At 38.9% G+C, this 18552-nt stretch overlaps 1 protein-coding gene and 1 long non-coding RNA gene across 2 annotated transcripts; one reads left to right on the top strand and one right to left on the bottom strand.

Annotated features, from left to right (window-relative positions):
• Positions 1 to 380: 380 nt before the first annotated feature.
• Positions 381 to 4795, top strand: LOC137299195 (heat shock 70 kDa protein cognate 4). Its single transcript, XM_067831771.1, has 8 exons — positions 381 to 548; positions 1262 to 1470; positions 1619 to 1824; positions 1972 to 2124; positions 2672 to 3009; positions 3167 to 3587; positions 3700 to 3898; positions 4066 to 4795. The coding sequence occupies exons 2-8, from the start codon at positions 1266 to 1268 to the stop codon at positions 4497 to 4499; spliced, it is 1956 nt and encodes a 651-aa protein (XP_067687872.1). The 5' UTR covers positions 381 to 548; positions 1262 to 1265; the 3' UTR covers positions 4500 to 4795.
• A 7924-nt stretch (positions 4796 to 12719) lies between these two features.
• On the bottom strand, positions 12720 to 17602 carry LOC137298172 (uncharacterized). Its single transcript, XR_010957722.1, has 2 exons — positions 17398 to 17602; positions 12720 to 13075 (listed from the first exon to the last, which is right to left on the bottom strand). It is a non-coding gene; the product is annotated as an uncharacterized lncRNA (long non-coding RNA).
• Positions 17603 to 18552: the final 950 nt, after the last annotated feature.

Consider the following 18552-nt stretch of genomic DNA (forward strand, 5'->3'; position numbering starts at 1 on the left):
TAAACTGTTGATCATAATTATTTCAGAAAATGTTTGAATATACTCAGTGACTCCAGCCAAGCATAACAATCAGGTGTACATTTCAGAGCTGAACTGACCTTACGTTTAGTCTCTGAATATCAGATATATTGACAGTAACAAATATGGTCTCTACTTTATATTGACAAGGAGCCCCAGTATGATGAGAGATTCCCAACCTGAACAGAAACTGAACCTGGGGAAATGTATAACTTCAACATTGTAGAAATGGCTAGGCAGATGGGTCTCGAAAATACTGCGGCACAGTGACTACGACATACACCCAAACTTGAATCGGTATTATATAGCCAATCGCTGCATGTTTTGCTTTCGACCAATTGCATCCATCGGCTGAGAAGACTGTTACCTAGTTTCTGCGTTTCTAGAACGTTCTATATGACGTCACATCCGCAATCATATATAAGCCGCACAACCTCAAACGCCGGTAGTAACGCAGGGTCATCGAGCAAGCAGTCGAGGTAGAGAAGTCATTGGAGCTTCATTTAAAGACTCTCACGAACTTACTCAAGGTATGTAACTGAAAGAATTTGGTGTTGGAATTTGTTTCGAAATCGTGGGGCCGAAATCGTAACTTCGAAATCTTAAGTTCGTGTGTTTTTAATGAATACCCCTCGCGACCCGATAGTGTGAGCCACGTGGTTGTGACTGAACCATGGCGATTTCTCTTGTAGGCAGGTTGATATATGTTTAGGACCGATCACGATAGTTAAACGTTGAAACTGAAATTGCAGTGAGTCTCACGGCAGATTGAAATGGTTTTCTATCGTTTTACTTTAAATATGCAAGTGAACACAAGGTTCCTGATCGATTTTTTTTGTTTCTCCTTCCATTTCGTTTCAGACATGTTAATATTATATCTTGAGTTGTTGGCATGATGATAACGAAATCATTTCTTTACAAATAACGTCCTCGTTAACAGATCCATTTGATCGGTGTTAATTTCAAACGAAACGTGACGGGGCGTGTCCAACTTGTCACGTGTTCGGGTGTTTCAGCATAATGAGGAACAGAGTCGATTGGAATGTTGCCAGATGAATAGCTAATCACTCATTTGTAAAATGTATGCCTCCCGAGAAAGTTACCAAACGCAGTTTTGCACATTAGAGACGAGGACATTATTCAAAGTGAAAGTAAGCTCTAGAATGTTCTTAGTCCAAGGTCCACGTCATGGCGGAAGCCTAAAGATAAGTATGACTTGATGTAATCTATTTTCCTTTCATAGGACCATGGCCAAGGCACCAGCTATTGGTATAGATCTGGGGACCACCTACTCGTGTGTAGGCGTATTTCAACACGGAAAGGTAGAAATCATTGCCAATGACCAAGGAAACAGAACAACACCCAGCTATGTTGCCTTCACAGATACAGAGCGACTCATTGGTGATGCTGCAAAGAACCAGGTTGCCATGAACCCAGAGAACACTATCTTCGGTAAGACCTCACTATTAAAGAACATCTTTTTGTCTGCAACTGTACTTTGCATTTCTGAGGAAACTTAAATAAATTTAGTCAGTATGTAAAATTCATCTTCAGTTATTTGGAAACTTGCTTTCATATGTGTGCATGTCTTTTTTTCCAGATGCCAAACGTCTGATTGGTCGAAGATATGATGAGGCAAATGTTCAATCAGACATGAAGCACTGGCCATTCAAAGTGTTGAATGATAGCAGCAAACCAAAGATCCAAGTAAATTACAAAGATGAACTCAAAACTTTCTACCCTGAAGAGATTTCCTCCATGGTGCTAACAAAGATGAAGGAAACTGCAGAACAATATCTGGGAAAGGTAAATTTGCCACAAGCAACATAAAATAAACTTCTGATCCATAATTCTATCCATATTTACTGATGTGGACAAAAAAAAAATGAAATGCCATCTAATCGATTAATATAGGATTATTGCAAACTGTGATATTGATGCTTAATTTTCCAGACTATCACAGACGCTGTTGTAACTGTCCCAGCTTACTTCAACGACTCTCAACGACAGGCCACTAAAGATGCAGGGACAATCTCTGGTCTCAATGTTTTGCGTATCATTAATGAGCCAACTGCCGCAGCTATTGCATACGGTCTCGACAAGAAGGTGAGATATGGTCTTGTATCCATGGACAGTGTTCCCCAACATTTTTCCTAAAGTCAGGTAAAGGTTTATATGAGTCATGTACAACCTCTTATCTGACCACCGCCGATTATGTACTGATGGGAGCGACCTCCTAGAAGGTAGTGGTTTCGATGCCTGGCCACGCCATAAGGAAAAGACATTAAAATATGGCATGTGTTGGTCCCTGCATGGCGCTTTTGGCATCCATGTGTACAGCAAGGGCTAGGCTTAGAGCCAGCATGTGTTGGAGTGTGGTATTCATGCTAAACTGCAGTTATAGTATCTTGGTAGGATAGCAGCTTAAGTCTGGGCTTGGTACAAGCAGCCACACCTACACGTACATTCACGTTTGTCATGTGAGCAAAATATTCTTAAGCACGATGGTTAACAATTTCACCTCGCCTCAAATTAAACCACGTTCTGCTTGTTTTGCATTCTACTTCTTTTCAGGCTTTCTTCTGTCCTACTTCACCAATCCTTAAAGACTGTTTAAAGATACAACATGTTCATAGTTTGTAATTTGTTACAGGTTGGTGGCGAGCGCAACGTTCTCATCTTTGATCTTGGCGGTGGCACATTTGATGTGTCAATCCTGACAATTGAAGATGGTATTTTTGAAGTGAAATCTACAGCTGGAGACACCCACTTAGGTGGTGAGGACTTCGATAATCGTATGGTGAACCACTTTATCCAAGAGTTCAAAAGGAAACACAAGAAGGATATCTCTGATAACAAGAGGGCTGTGAGACGTCTGAGAACCGCATGCGAGAGAGCAAAGAGGACACTTTCCTCCAGCACCCAGGCCAGCATTGAGATTGACTCCTTATTTGAAGGAGTAGATTACTACACCAGCATCACTAGAGCCAGGTATGCAGTGTCCACATAAAAAAAAACCTCTTAAACTTTCTCGCAAGAAGCAGAAGCAACTAAGCATGCTCATGAGTAAGTGATCATGATTTTGACATTTGTTCATAAATTGATGGAAACTTTCCATGAGTTAATTAGTTTTTCATTTATATCAAAGGTTTGAGGAGCTCAATGCAGATCTTTTCCGTGGCACACTTGAGCCAGTGGAGAAGGCATTGCGTGATGCCAAGGCAGACAAGGTCTCCATTCATGACATAGTGCTGGTTGGAGGATCTACACGTATCCCCAAGATCCAGAAACTCCTCCAGGACTTCTTCAACGGCAAGGAGCTATGCAAGAGCATCAACCCTGATGAGGCTGTTGCTTATGGTGCTGCAGTTCAGGCTGCTATCCTCCATGGTGACAAGTCCGAGGAAGTCCAGGACCTGCTACTGCTGGATGTCACTCCACTGTCACTTGGTATCGAGACTGCTGGCGGTGTGATGACTGTCCTCATCAAGAGGAACACAACCATCCCCACCAAACAGACCCAGACATTTACAACGTACTCGGACAATCAACCTGGTGTATTGATTCAGGTATGTAACTCCATATTAATGCCAACAGTTAGCATATTTCCTCAGTTTTCATTAATCATTTACAGTTGACTACCATCCATTTTTACCTTCTGTTCAAAAATCATCCTTCCAGGTATTTGAGGGTGAGAGAGCCATGACAAAGGACAACAACATCTTGGGCAAGTTCGAACTGACAGGCATTCCCCCAGCTCCTAGAGGTGTTCCACAAATTGAAGTAACCTTTGACATTGATGCCAACGGTATCCTCAATGTATCTGCTGTGGACAAGAGCACGATGAAGGAGAACAAGATCACAATCACTAACGACAAAGGTGTGTGTCAAAATCAAGCCTTATAATATTGATTTGGGGAGGGGTGTGATGTATCAAAGTCTAGTTGCAGTTTGATCTGTTTACTTTCATTTAAGCTTAATGAACTGTAATGTGTAAATTGATTTCTTTTTTATGAAATACTCATGAAAATTTACATTTCTCTTCAGGTCGCTTGTCAAAGGAAGAAATTGAACGGATGGTTAATGAGGCAGAGAACTACAAGGCCGAGGATGAGAAACAGAAAGAGCGTATCCAGGCCAAGAATGGTCTGGAAAGCTATGCCTTCAACATGAAGTCAACTGTAGAGGATGAGAAACTGAAGGACAAGATCAGTGAAGATGACAAGAAGACAATTACTGACAAGTGTAACGAGGTCATCAGCTGGTTAGACTCTAACCAATTGGCAGAGAAGGATGAGTTTGAACACAAGCAGAAGGAGCTGGAGGGTGTGTGTAACCCAATCATCACCAAGCTGTACCAGGCAGCTGGCGGTGCTGGTGGTATGCCCAACTTCAACCCAGGTGCTGCTGGCGCTGGCGGTGCAGGAGGAGCTGCACCAGGCGGCAGTTCCGGAGGCCCAACCATTGAGGAGGTTGATTAAACAACTCCCCAACAAAAATTTGACATGCATGACTAGAGCAACTTAACCACCACATGACCTCATTCATTGGACACTGACTATAGAAGTTGTCTAGTCGCTTCTTCATGCACATTTTATGAGAAGGAATAAACCTTCCTTTCAGTTATGAACAATTTTGGAATTGAACATTCTCAGGTTTCATCAGCATCAGTGAGAAGTTTCATTGTCAATGATCAATACTGGGAAGACAGACTCTATCATCCATTGACAATTCATTTCATTTTTGTCTGTGATCTAAATAAAAGCTGACTTAAATATTTCTCTCTTACTGAGTTTGTTGTGGTAAACATAGCATTGTTACCAATCGCGTTCACTCTAGTGTTGGATGGCCAATCAGTGCCAGGATGTGACTAATGATTAAATGAATTTTTAGGAGATAAGCATACTGTGTTGGAAAACCAGAGGTGTACAACGAAATTATATTTGCTCAAAATTTGATTTAAACCTGACCGAGTTATATAACTCGGAGTTTCCCATCACATTAGGTTTATCTCGCTTGACCATGACAGCATTATTCAGGTCTTAAATAAATATGTAATGTGTTGGAAAATCAGAGGTACACAACATGATTTTATATACCTCTGATTGACCAATAACAATCCTGGATTTACTGACATTATGGTTGAATATGGGTATAATGCTCAGAAGTTCCTTCACAAAAGCAACAGTAGCTGTTCAGAGTGTTGTCCCAAATTGGCTAATTTCTTGTGGATGTTAGGATTTTTCCTGGTAGGCCCTTGGTATTGTTTCATGATACTTTGCACACACAGACCAGACTATTTAAAACTGAATGTCTGTTAAGGAATTACTCAAGAAACATTTCTAAATCAGTGGCAACAAGTTTAGTTGTAATCTTTGCAAAGTAAACGGCCAGATTTTCCTCTGAAGACCAGTATGTCTCAACTCAAAACATGTATGGGCAATAACATTGAATACATATGTTCATAGAGAGGAAAATGCCTAGTGCAAATATGATATAAAAAGTGACAAAAAATATTTTGTCAATGATGCGGGCAACATGTTGAAAAGGTGATAATTGAAAGTCATTGTTACCCAACATTACAGTAAATATGTATCTGCTAGCTAGATTACAACTGTCAACAGGGGTTATTAGGAGATATGCCCACAAATTCAAAAGAAACTAGACTGGGATTCCAATCTGTCCACATTATACATGTACAAAGATGTCACCGTTTTTTTGTTGTAGTCACTACAGGACACTACCATAATGTACTAGAAATTAAAAAAATCTAATAAAGGTAATGCTGGTGATTTGGAAATATGCTGTAGGATGTATGTGTAGTTATAACTTCACTCTTGATAGTGTCATTAACTTTCACAGAATCAATCATAATTTCAAGTTTTTAGTTAACTAAGAAGTTTATGTTCAAGAAACATTTCTAAATCCTTGAAACTACTATTTGTAACGCGTTGGGATTGGCATACGCACCAATAGTGTGGCAGCTTTCAAAAATATTCCCTGAATGTCAACTACAGTTGGAAGCTCATGAATTCAGGGATTGGGTGTTGTTTAAAGTTTACCACTATTAACAATGTGTTTGTAGACTGAAAGAAGCATGTTCCATAGTGCCAAGATACCACGCCACAGTGAAACCTTTATATCTTGCTCAGACACAACACTCTGAGCTGATCAGTCCTTGATTTATCCCATAATGCTGAGAGTGGGGAACATTTTAACCACAGCCATCAAATTGAGGATCTGTCATGGCATCAACGAACACCATGGGATTACAAATACAGGCATGTAAACAGACATTACAGTGTCCACTAGACCACATTGGTAGTCTTCCAGTCACTGAATGTTTTGGACTTCCAACATCACTAAATACATGTATAGCAAGCTAAAACTGTCCCATTTGGAGTTTTGTATGGCTAGTTATTTAAAGTATTTGGGTATGAGCAGGGCCTTCCGTTGAAGCTTGATAAACCCATCCAGATACATTTTGTAGCAGATCATTTGTTATGGATTTCAGACATTTCACACATCCTATGGTAATTAAAAGTTTTCTGCAAATGAAATTTTATCCAACCTCACTCTTTGATATACTACCCATTAAACGTTTAGACTCACAAGTGTGAAAGTAGCCACACAAGTTAACTATCCTGAACTAGATTTGCTAAATATACCATGCTGTTTTTAAGATACTGTTTACACAAGAAGTGATGTATGTTGTAAAACACATTCTTAATGTTGAATATTATTGTTATTTTAATAAATGATGAAAGACACTGAAAATTGACGATTCCTTAGCAAAACATTACACAAAAACACAGCTGATCACATGCTTGATGTGTGCATATGCTTTTCAGCAATGTAGTGCATGATCCTTTTGCAATTTATCCACACAACGTTTGCAGTCTTTTCTCCCAAGTTAGTAGTGAACAGCTGTTTTTACCCCAGAAAAACAAGGCTGATTGAGCTAATTTCAATTTCCTTTAAGGCACATGAGTGCTGCTACTAACGAATATAAACCAAACATATTTAGCCATAACAAGACACAGGACAATGAGTGGATGGTTGAGTAATATTTTCATGGCACTGTTCCTCGAATATTTGATGGTCTATGGTGATAAAACTTTATGGTCTCGGTTTTTCATCTAATTCTAGAGCAGAATTGGTCAAACAAAATTGTCAAGTCTGCCTATATTATATTTTTCAGTTTATTTTTTTCATCCTCTGTTCTAATAAACTGCCATATACACTGCAGTCAAGATAAGTAATTTAACAAACTTCTGTTGTGTCTGTCTGCATGTGTGCAATGAAACTGAGGAGGATGTTACATGTGCAGTGGCAAGAAGATATGTTATTTTGGTTATAACATCCATGAGTACATGTTGAAGCATCATGAATCCAACAGCTGGTGTTCCAGGGCTGTTAGTAGTCAAATGTTTTCAAGTGGAATTCTGCAAAACTCTGGCTACACGAGGTTCTACAATGACTGAGTGTTAGTTTTACGCTGCTTCTAGCAATATTCCAGCAATATCATGGCAGGGGACACCAGAAATGGGCTTCATACATTGTACGCATGTGGGGAATCAAATCCGGGGCATAAGTGTGACCAGCAAAACCTTGAACCTTTTGGCTACCCCTTCACCTCCATAGATAGAGGAAAATCAATGTCCAGGAAAGTTACAGTGAATGTTTTGGCGAATCCGTTTCTAAATTGTGAGTTGTGAAAACACTTTATCAATGAATAATTCCATTTTTCTTAATACAGCAAAGGCTAAAGTATGGCATATTTTGCAATAATGTCAGAAAACTGAAATTGTTTATTTTATTTAGTGGAGTTTCTTGTTTAAAAATGACTTGTATAAAAATATTTGGTGAGTATTTTAAATTAATGAGTTTAAAAACTTAATGGGTCAAATAATCAGGAATCACATGTCATGTAAATCCCTGGATATATTGTGATGTGTACTTAAACACAATCTACCTGTCCCTGACAAGACAACAGCCACAATCTACCTGGCCACCTGGTCCTGAAAAGACAACAGTCAGTCTACCTATCCCTAACAAGGTAACAGTCACAGTCTACCAGTCCAGTTGTCCCTGACAAGACGATATTCAGTTTACCTGTCCACCTGTCCCTGACAAGACAACAGTCATAGCTCTCCTGTCCCTGACAAGACAACAGTCATAGCTCTCCAGTCCCTGACAAGACAACAGTCATAACTCTCCTGTCCCTGACAAGACAAGCTTACTTGTCCACCGGTCCCTGACAAGATAACAATCACAGTTTACCTGTCCCTGACAAGACAACAGTCACAGTTGACCTGTCCACTTGTCCCTTACAAGATAACTGTCACAATCTACCTGTCCCTGATAAGACAACAGCCACAATCTACCTTGCCACCTGTCCCTGAAAAGACAACAGTCAGTCAATCTATCCTTAACAAGATAACAGTCACAGTCTACCAGTCCAGTTGTCCCTGACAAGGCGACATTTACAGTTTAACAATTTACCTGTCCACAAGTCCCTGACAAGACAACAATCACAGCCCACCTGTTCACCTGTCCCTGACAAGACAACAGTCATAGCTCTCCTGTCCCTGACAAGACAACAGTCATAGCTCTCCTGTCCCTGACAAGACAACACTCAAGCTTACTTGTCCACCAGTCCCTGACAAGATAACAATCACAGTTTACCTGTCCCTGACAAGACAACAGTCACAGTTGACCTGTCCACTTGTCCCTTACAAGACAACAGTCACAATCTACCTGTCCTTGACAGGATAACTGTCACAATCTACCTGTCCCTGACAAGACAGCAGCCACAATCTACCTTGCCACCTGTCCCTGAAAAGACAACAGTCAGTCTATCTATCCTTAACAAGATAACAGCCACAGTCTACCAGTCCAGTTGTCCCTGACAAGGCGACATTTACAGTTTAACAATTTACCTGTCCACCAGTCCCTGACAAGATAACAATCACAGCCCATCTGTTCACCTGTCCCTGACATGACAACAGTCATAGCTCTCCTGTCCCTGACAAGACAACTATCACAGTCCATCTGTCTACCAGTCCCTCACATGACAACACAGTCTACCGCCCACCTGTCCACAACAAGACAACAATAATAGTCTACCTGTCCCAGACAAGACAACAATCACAGTCTACCTGTCCACCTGTCTCTGACAAGACAAAAGTCACCATCTATCTGTCCATCTGTCCATGACAAGACAACAGTCAGAGTCTACCTGTCCCTGATAAAACAGTCACTGTCTACCATGGTGACTGGAAGGTGTAAATGGCCTTGTACAGTCATTCCATGTAAAATCAAGATAGTTATCAATGACTGAATTCAACAATCCTGAAACAGCCCTTTGTGAAGTGTCAGACCTGGGTCCCATGGAAGATATATGAGGCTACAGAATGTTGTTTAAATCAGTTATGTTATTTCATAGGAAGACAGTGATACACTGATATAATTAGAAGTAAACTCTCATTGCAATGTAGTAAGTCCAAAGCATTTCATGCATTACTTTTCATGTTTGTCACACAACAGGAATTTTTCTCAATTCATGACACTCCACTGATATAGGAATGATATTGTTGTACAAACATCTCTGTGCTGTCAGTGAAAGTCATCATAATTTTGACTTTGTACTGCAATACTACAGGCTGTCCCACTGTGTCTTCTCAATGGATGCCTGATACAAACATGCGAATCATGTAACATGCTTCAGCAAAGTGCCTGCACTGTGATCTAATGACACATAAAACATGAATCACTACCAGATAACTTTACCTTCAAACTAAAGTACAGTTTTCCCAACATATTGGCAGTCTTTGTTTCCTAACACTAATAATAGAGTTTTTAAAGAAGTGTTAATTATTTAACGTACTCAACATGGAGGGAACTCTTTTAGGCTGAAGAATGAACATTGTCACATTTAGAGTTATCACCCCTGGTGTAAGCAGATGAATTCCATAGTTGACACGTCAGATTTGACAACAGAAGGGAAAAGAAAGCTACCAAGGCCCAAAACCTAGCTTGATATTTCACATGTGGGATATAATCAAATGGAGTGATGCTGATGTGTATATTGACTAAACATTTGACAGTGGAACAATACGATGACATCTCAGCTGATAACGTCAGGCATAGGATGTCATATTTGGGATTTCACTTTCTTAACAAAGTACAAATTCTAGTACTTTTTTAGGTTGAGCAGGTTAGGCTTGAAATCCCAGATATGACATATGTTGCATTTGACTACCTTCTAAATGGCATTGTGTAATGGTAACCTCCTTCCAATGGTCCAAACACTGCATGAATATAACAGGATGATAAATGACCCAACACATTGCTGGTTGCACAAAACATTGGTTGTCGGATGAAAATGTTGAAGTTGTAAACTGGCTACAGCCATGATTTTAACACTGTTGAGAATGAGTGGGGACTAATGAACAGCAGAATAAACAAAAAAGGACAGAAATACTGAGGATGTGAAGAAGGAAGTGGTCGAATATTGGTATACACTGTCACAAAAGGTCCTACGAAGTTTGTTCAGTAGTGTATTGTTTGTTCAGTCATGCATTGCAGAGCAAGGAGGTCTAACTAAAGTACTGAAAAGACCCATGGATAGTAAGAGAATTCATATCTCAATATATTCATATCAGTAAAACATCTACAGTAAACATATGTTACAGCCAGATTCTGAAGTCAGTCACATCATGAAACGACTAAGAATTTTGGTCGATTTATGAAATGATTAAGAGGGTCATCCAATTCTCATCATTTCGTCTAACAACAATCAATATCCTTCAGTCATTTCATGAAATTTCATTTCATCTATATGTTGTGGACAAGGGTTCCTGAGGTGTGGCAACTCTGGACACAGCAAATGTCAAACAAACAGGTGTAAATGCTTCAAAGCCAAGCTGTAGTGCAACAGTCGCTGCCACAGTAGTTTAAACTGTTAGTGACAATAAGTGGTGTTGAAATTATGATCCACTTTTGTAGATTTAGTTATTAAGGGAAATTGCATGAAATGTTTGAAGTGTATTGATTGTTGTTACACAAAATGACACGAAATGGCTGAATTTTTCAGTAATTTAATGAAATGACTGATTTCACAATTTGACTATAACATATACATTAAATACTTACTTAAAGTTCGAAACAATCAACTGTCATTTAATCTTGTACCTGCTTTGTCTAGTTTCCGAGTTACAACTTATTTTCAAACACTATTCTGTCAAAGTCGTTTGTTGTCATAACAGTTATAAATTGTTATGTTACAAGCAGTGTCATGGAAAATTTGTTTGGTCTTGATTCAAATACATATTTAACTACAAGGAGGAAGTTGTTTTGATTTTCTATCTTGATGAAAACAAACCATAATCTAACTGATTCTCAAACAAACTTTAGCCAGTGACCTCACGATATTTAAAAAATCTGCAAGTCTGAGAATAAATGCTATTTAGGTTCGTTTTCACAGAGTTATAGAATCTAAACTACTTTCTACTGGTAGTACTGGTTTCTACTGTATTTTCTTGATGGCCAATAGAATTTTGCATGAAATAGCTCATAATTTAACAATTTCTCTCTTGGAAGCAAGGTGGGTGTCATTATAGCACTACTTACAATTTTATTGTCACTTCGACCACAACCTTGCTTCTGAGGAACAAAATCATATGTCAAAAGTTGTGTCATGCAAAATTACTATGATCATCAATCATTTAGTAGCTAGTAAGTAGTTTTCATTTTTTAACACGAACACAAGTCTAAACAGCATTTTCTGTCTCAAAAGCGAGGTTGGGGTCAAGCCATCACATTTGTTATATACTTAAGGCCTCCACAATGCTCATAAATGTAACCCATTTAGTACGAACTGCAGGGTCTGGTGAAAATCTGTGCATGGTGACACCATCATCCAACCCCTGGGAGCAATTGACGGCAACTCAACAATTCGGCATGTCTTTGTTAACATCAAGAAATCAACAAATTGCTGAGCTTGTTACAAACTTTATGTACAACTAACTGAAAATCCTTCTTCACATTACGTAACTTCTAGTTTGCTACAGTGCTCTGGCAACGAGTTACGTTACCTGTCGGTGGTTCCACTGGCAGGCAAGAATGAAGCGGACGACTTTTGGGCAACATTTAACACTCCATATTAATTAACCACAAGTTTTTTAAGAATGACTTTTATGTCCTACTTAAGACTAACTAACTAAATCTTTCAATTGCAATGGTTGAAAGAGGACCAAAAAAACCCAAAATTTAATTTGTTCTTCACCATGTTTCTATCAAGTGCCAGAAATGACCTTGCTATTGAACTGTATGTTCATGTGATGAAGTGTGTTATTACATCATACCGTGAGTTTAGTTTGATGCCACTCTCAGCAACATTCCAGCTATATGGCATCAGTCTGTAAATAACTGAGTCTGGACCAGGCAATCCAGTGATCAACAGCATGAGCATCCATCTACTTAACTGTAATACAGAGACGTGTCCTCCACGTCAGCAAGCCTGACCACGTGATCCAATCAGTCACCTCATGAAACAAGCATGGGTTACTGAAGATCATTTCTAGCCCAGACCTTCACAGATTATGATGCCATAGTGAAATACTACAACACAGTGTCCTATCTAGCCTTTCATACACACAAGTGTAAAATGAACATGGAACAAATTACAAATACAGCTCTTCATTACTCCTTATTTTAATCTGTTTATGTACATTATCTGAATGTTTTACTCTGGCTCAACCAACAGCAGTGCTGGTCAAGCTCACATACACACACACATACATTCAGTACTACATCTATCAAAGGGCTGTTGACTTCTTATCCGAACACTGAAGCAGGAAGTCTCATATGTATTTCAAACTGGGATAGATTCTGCCATCAGTTTATTCTAAAAATTATGTCTTTCACTGACAGCCAGTCAACACAAAACAACAGCCCCATTCCTCTTATGCAGAATTCTTCTTTGCCTCTTCAGGAACAGTGTCAAAGCCTTCCAGGAACTTCTCTTGTCTCACAGCATACATGGTGTAACCATCTGGTTCAAGGTTAAGGACAGTGTTTTAACAGTTAACTTTTCACATATTACCTCCACTACATCACAAACTGGAATTATCAAAGCCAGGACATCACAACTTCTTTATAATAGATATACTACAGATATAGATGTATTATATATATGGCATTTGATCCTTCACTGTTGTACCAACACCCCATTCACACTGATGACTATAAGCAGCTATGTCCATATATATGATAATGTTTAGCAAATTGTACTACAGCAACATCTTCATAAACAGGTCATATGCAACATAAAACACAACTTTGCAGATTCTGATACCTTTTGGTATGCACTTACCAAAACAAATCATCAAAAATGTCAATTCAACCTATAATGTTGAAAAAGTATGCAATGACAGACCGCGAAATAGGAGTTCAAATGATTCACTAATTTTCCAACAGTGCTGAGTGAAAAATTGCTTTCAACAGCTATGCTGCGCTGCGCTCATGACGCATACATAGTGAGTAAGTTCGTGGAGCTTGAAACAGTATGCATGCCCGGAGTATGGGGTTGTGAGTAGTAGCCTAATCTTGGTTGTGTACACAAACAAGTAAATAATCTACTTGTTACTTGTTACATAAAAAAAACTAGTTGATTGTGATAAGCAGACTCTGTAACAGAGAAAACTCAATGTCTGGTTTATTGACACCTATATGTCTGCCCACCTGTCTGCTGATGATAATTTGCAATGCGCAACTTCAATTACTGACCATTTGCAGTTTGAAATTAACACCTATCGTGCTTACAAGCTCTAAACAAAGAGCCGGCTAAGTGTATCAGTAAATGAACCAGCGGCCAATGAAAAAGCCCTGTTACACTTGACTGTACACCCTGCGGAACTGACTGGGTTCAGTATTGCAGCTGCTTCGTTACGAGGGAGGTAAACCCAAGTACAAAATATTGCACTTTTGATTTGCGAGTATATGCTTATAATTATGTATATTTGTTTTTTCACAATCACCAATGCATTTTATATACCACGAACAAGTGATAACTGTCTCTTAATTATGTTTGATTTTTTGGTTGCATGTGACCTTTAAGAGATGAAATTCTCACTTAATAAACAACTGAAATTTCAGAAAATAGTATATTTCAATGAGACTTAGCACATGATTGTGGAATTTTAATGCTCAAAATGCTGCTTCAGGGCAAGGCTGCAGATTACTGGGCTCAGCTTATGACACCAATTAGTCAACTGGCTCTCATTTTACTGATTTGTCATGGCACTTCAATCCTAAGGGTTAGGTGAATCAGGGTTGGGGTAGGTTCCTCCCAAGTCTATACTTTGTCTTTCCTTATGCCCATCTTTTCCATTAATCTCTTGCTTCTCTACTAATCTCTTGTATACAACACCAGATTCATCAGTTAAAAATTCCCCACTTAAAGGGGCACTGATGCAGAGCAATTTCCGTGGACTGGTGTAAACTTTTGTTAATGTTTTTCTCCCGTGAGTACCCGGATGATATCCCAGAATTCGTGACTGGTTCGTGACCTCTGCTGCGCAGTCCGTAAGCGCAATTGATAGTTTAATTATAGACAGACCAACTTAGGTGGAGTCATTTTTACTTCATTACAAATGTATTATGAAAACAAATGAAACACTTTGAAGGTTAATCATCTGCCAGTGATAGAAATGGTAAAAAACTATTAGGACGGAAAAGTAACGAAGCCAATGTACGTCTCTATATTTTGTCTCATAACCCTAATTAGTTTATTGTCATATTTATATGATTCTGAAAATTAATAAAAGAACACGCGATCTGCTTATACTTATAGTAAATTTCTAACATAACAGCAACATTTATACATTGTATAGATTGCCAATGTGGATCCTATTTCACACACATACACGATCTAGTGTGTGTTTTCTGTCATACAGATTCTGCTGAATGCTACAACAAATAGATTAAAACAAAATGCAAATAATGAATGTAAAACAGACTAATTTTATAGCAACAATGTCAGGCTACTACCTTGTTCAGGAATGTATCCATCAATATCCACGTAAAAGAAATTGTATTCCATTCATCTGCAGCTGGTAAATAATCCTGCTCTGTGTCGCGTGTCTTACAACTGTCTAATTTGCGAAAAAGTAACACATCGTTTCACGTCTTTCGTTGGTGAAAACCAGATAAAACTCTCATTGGTCTCCCAAGATAGCACACCTGGCAACTAATTGTATGATGTCCGCCATTCTAAGTAATTTAGTTAACCAATAATGAGCAATCAATCAACGCAAGGGTGGTTAATTCTTTGACGGGAGGATGTTGTTTTTACACTCGCACTTTACGACAGGGTGTAGTCATCTACACACACTACCTTTTGACAAAAGTAATTAATCAATCAGTGTGTTATCGGCTAATCCTTTGATCGATGTTTGTTTTTGTAACTCAGCTGATAAACCCTCTTGCATCACTTACATGCACATATTACATAACATACAATACAATTGCCATTACAGACTTTAATTTATAATGTTGAGTATTTACTCCAGACAGGGGAAATGCCAAATGGGAACCTTTGTTGAGTAACCTGAGTGGTGTTACTACTAATTATACCTGTTATAAATTCATTAATTGACCATCCAGAGAATGATGACAAATAACACGAGTAGGTTTACACCATCAAACGCGAGTTACAGCCAGGAAGATGTAATCTCTGTGTCGCATGCAGCCTGAAAACACTTATGGGCCGAAACTGTTTTGAGGATACCAACGGAATTTCGTTACATAAGTAATACATACAGGCATTTGCTGTGTACTTGGGTAAATAGGTGAAATAAGGGGGTTTTTTTAACGTAAGAAAATTTTCAGATTTCTCTACCAAAGGCAAAGTCGTCGTTTATTGTTTACGAATTCAAATAAATCAACTGTGTGTTTTTATTATCATAAATAATAAATCATTGTAGCTACCATAGCTACCAAAATTTACGTATGATATTTGCTATCACAGCTGAACCAACACTCAAAATTACCTAAATATGAAGTTTTGCAATCTTCCGGAGTGAAACAAATGGCTTGCTACCTTCCTGTAGACATCATATTTTCATGTAACATGATTGAATAGCGAGGTTAAAAACAGAGAAATGGGATCAAACTGAGTAACTATACCATCCAAGCATCATATTTTCATGTAATATGATTAAATATAGGGGTTAAAAACACAGAAATAGGATCAAATTGAGTAACTATACTATCCAAGCATCCGAAAAAAACTACACTGCTGGGATATTTTGTTACGATCAGACAAGGAATACCATGGATATTTTTAAATAATGGCATATGATGGGCATCCGGCCTCCTGACTCTTTTGGGTGAAGAAATTCTGCTAATATGGACAGGAGCCCAGTTCCTTTGTCTATCACGGTCGAAGGAGCGGGCGCTGACCAATTTGCAGTTTGGTTCCGTAATTAGACCGTTGGCGAGAAACATTATTCGCTCCGCATAGGTGCCCCTTTAAGGATCCAAACTGGCCACACTATGAGTTGAGGCTAAAAAGTTGACCAGGATCATAAGCCTGAATTACAATGGGGTGTTTGATCAGCAAGGGGTACCTGATCCTAATAACTGTAAGGGGTGCTTCACTTAAGAGACAAACATCCTGTGTTGGCCAATTTCTGGGTGTTATTGAGTATTTGAAGCACGGGAATGCATTTGGAACCGACGGCGTTAGCCGGAGGTTTCAAATGAAATATTCCCGTGCTTCAAATACTCAATAACACCCGGAAATTGGCCAACACAGGATGTTTATCGACATTGTAAACACAAAAGTAAACCAAAGGGGTTTTAGTGTCTGCACTCGTTTACATCGAATACGGACACAGCAGTGAAGTGTCATCAGCTGGCCGTTTCAGCTGGTTCTCATGGTAGCATCTGGAGATGCTCATTTGTGACGTCATTCTAATTTTACGTCACAATATGATTTGAATGACGTCACCACTGTTGATGACACAACAAAACAATTGTTTACGTGTCAATACGCGGTGAATACTCTTTCAGTTTCCGGGAATCTAATACCATTTAATCATGTTTTTCAACCAATCAGATTACAGAACACAGTGACTTTTGGTTTACAATTTTTCATCAAAGGGGATTCCAAGGGATAAGATTATGAATGAAGTTGGGTGTAGCCTTCATTAACACAACCAAGAATCTGAGAGGGACAGTGTTGACCATCTAGTGCTACTGCAGTAGGCGGTGTACCGAACTACTGTTACCCTAACTATCTGTGACAACAACTACGGTCCCCGTGTACATCCTGGACACGGACCAGGTAAAATTCCTGTGCTCGAAGGATACAAATTGACAGAACGCCAACTCCAAGCAAGATTCCTGTAAATGCATTTCTCCTTCTCATTGTCATTAATTTAACCGCTCTTCCCTTGTTGACTCGTTCTAACTTTCGCAAGTAGTGTTTATCTGAGGGACTCAGATTTTGGAATTCTTTCGTCATGTCAACTTTCTCCATGCGATTATTGTCGGCCATCTTTTACGCTCCACAGGCGAAGCCAGTCGATAACTATGCTCGTACACAAAATTTGACAAGATTAGAGCGTTTCCATCTAATTAAGCTATTGTTTTAAAAAAAATAATTTAAATTCCGTAGGCCTTAATAATACGTTCTTTTCAGGTAATACTTCTGTAAATTAGGGTTCCAAAATTTATCGTCTTTTATTCATGTCTTGTTTTGCTTTTTCAACTTCCGGTATTGGGTTCATTAAAAGCTCCTACTTCAATATGAAAAACGATATAGATCTAATGGCTAATGGCGAAAGATCAACAAATAACATACGGCTGTGGGAATGCCTAAGGCAGTGAATGGTAAAACAAAGCCCTCCTGTTAGCATTTCTCATCACAACGAAATAAAACAAATCAATGAATGTTATCGATCGATGTTATCATTGCCATTATTTGAATATGCAGTTTTGCCTTTGGCTGTGCATCTAAAAGGGGGAACAGGTCAAAATGGCCACACGACAAAATGGCCACACTGACCCTAGTCAAAATGGTCACTCAAAAAAGTCAAAATGGCCACAACCCCTAGTCAAAATGGCCACACAAAAAAAGTCAAAATGGCCATACATTGTTTTATTAGTTTTTAATGCTCATGACATTTGTATTATTTGAAATCAACAAATGGTCGACAAGCTGAGTCGCCTCTTATGGCAAGCATGGGTTGCTGAAGGCCTATTCTACCCCGGGACCTTCACGGGTCGAGGTGGATGAGAAGTTCGGCCTTCTTTGAGACTGGCTCACAGAAGGGGAAACCTCTACTGATGGAGTCTAGTGGATAAACCTATGTCCAAAAGTGTAAAGTGTGTTAAGTGTACCAAGATCGTCAGGAAAACACAGCATGCAAATGTATTTGCATGTAATGAAGTGCCTTACAACTGTAATTCATGACTAAGGCGGTTTGTTAATTACTGTTTAGCATGTGATTACATCCATAATTA

The sequence above is a fragment of the Haliotis asinina genome, chromosome 10, assembly GCF_037392515.1.
Source record: "Haliotis asinina isolate JCU_RB_2024 chromosome 10, JCU_Hal_asi_v2, whole genome shotgun sequence".
Classification (NCBI taxonomy): Eukaryota; Metazoa; Mollusca; class Gastropoda; order Lepetellida; family Haliotidae; genus Haliotis; species Haliotis asinina.

Bases quoted from the DNA above. Each gene is read 5' to 3' on its own strand.
- LOC137299195 (XM_067831771.1), top strand. From the start codon at position 1,266: ATGGCCAAGGCACCAGCTATTGGTATAGATCTGGGGACCACCTACTCG. The intron at 3,010-3,166 runs GTATGCAGTGTC...TTTATATCAAAG, and splicing joins ACCAGCATCACTAGAGCCAG to GTTTGAGGAGCTCAATGCAG. The intron at 3,899-4,065 runs GTGTGTGTCAAA...ATTTCTCTTCAG, and splicing joins CACAATCACTAACGACAAAG to GTCGCTTGTCAAAGGAAGAA.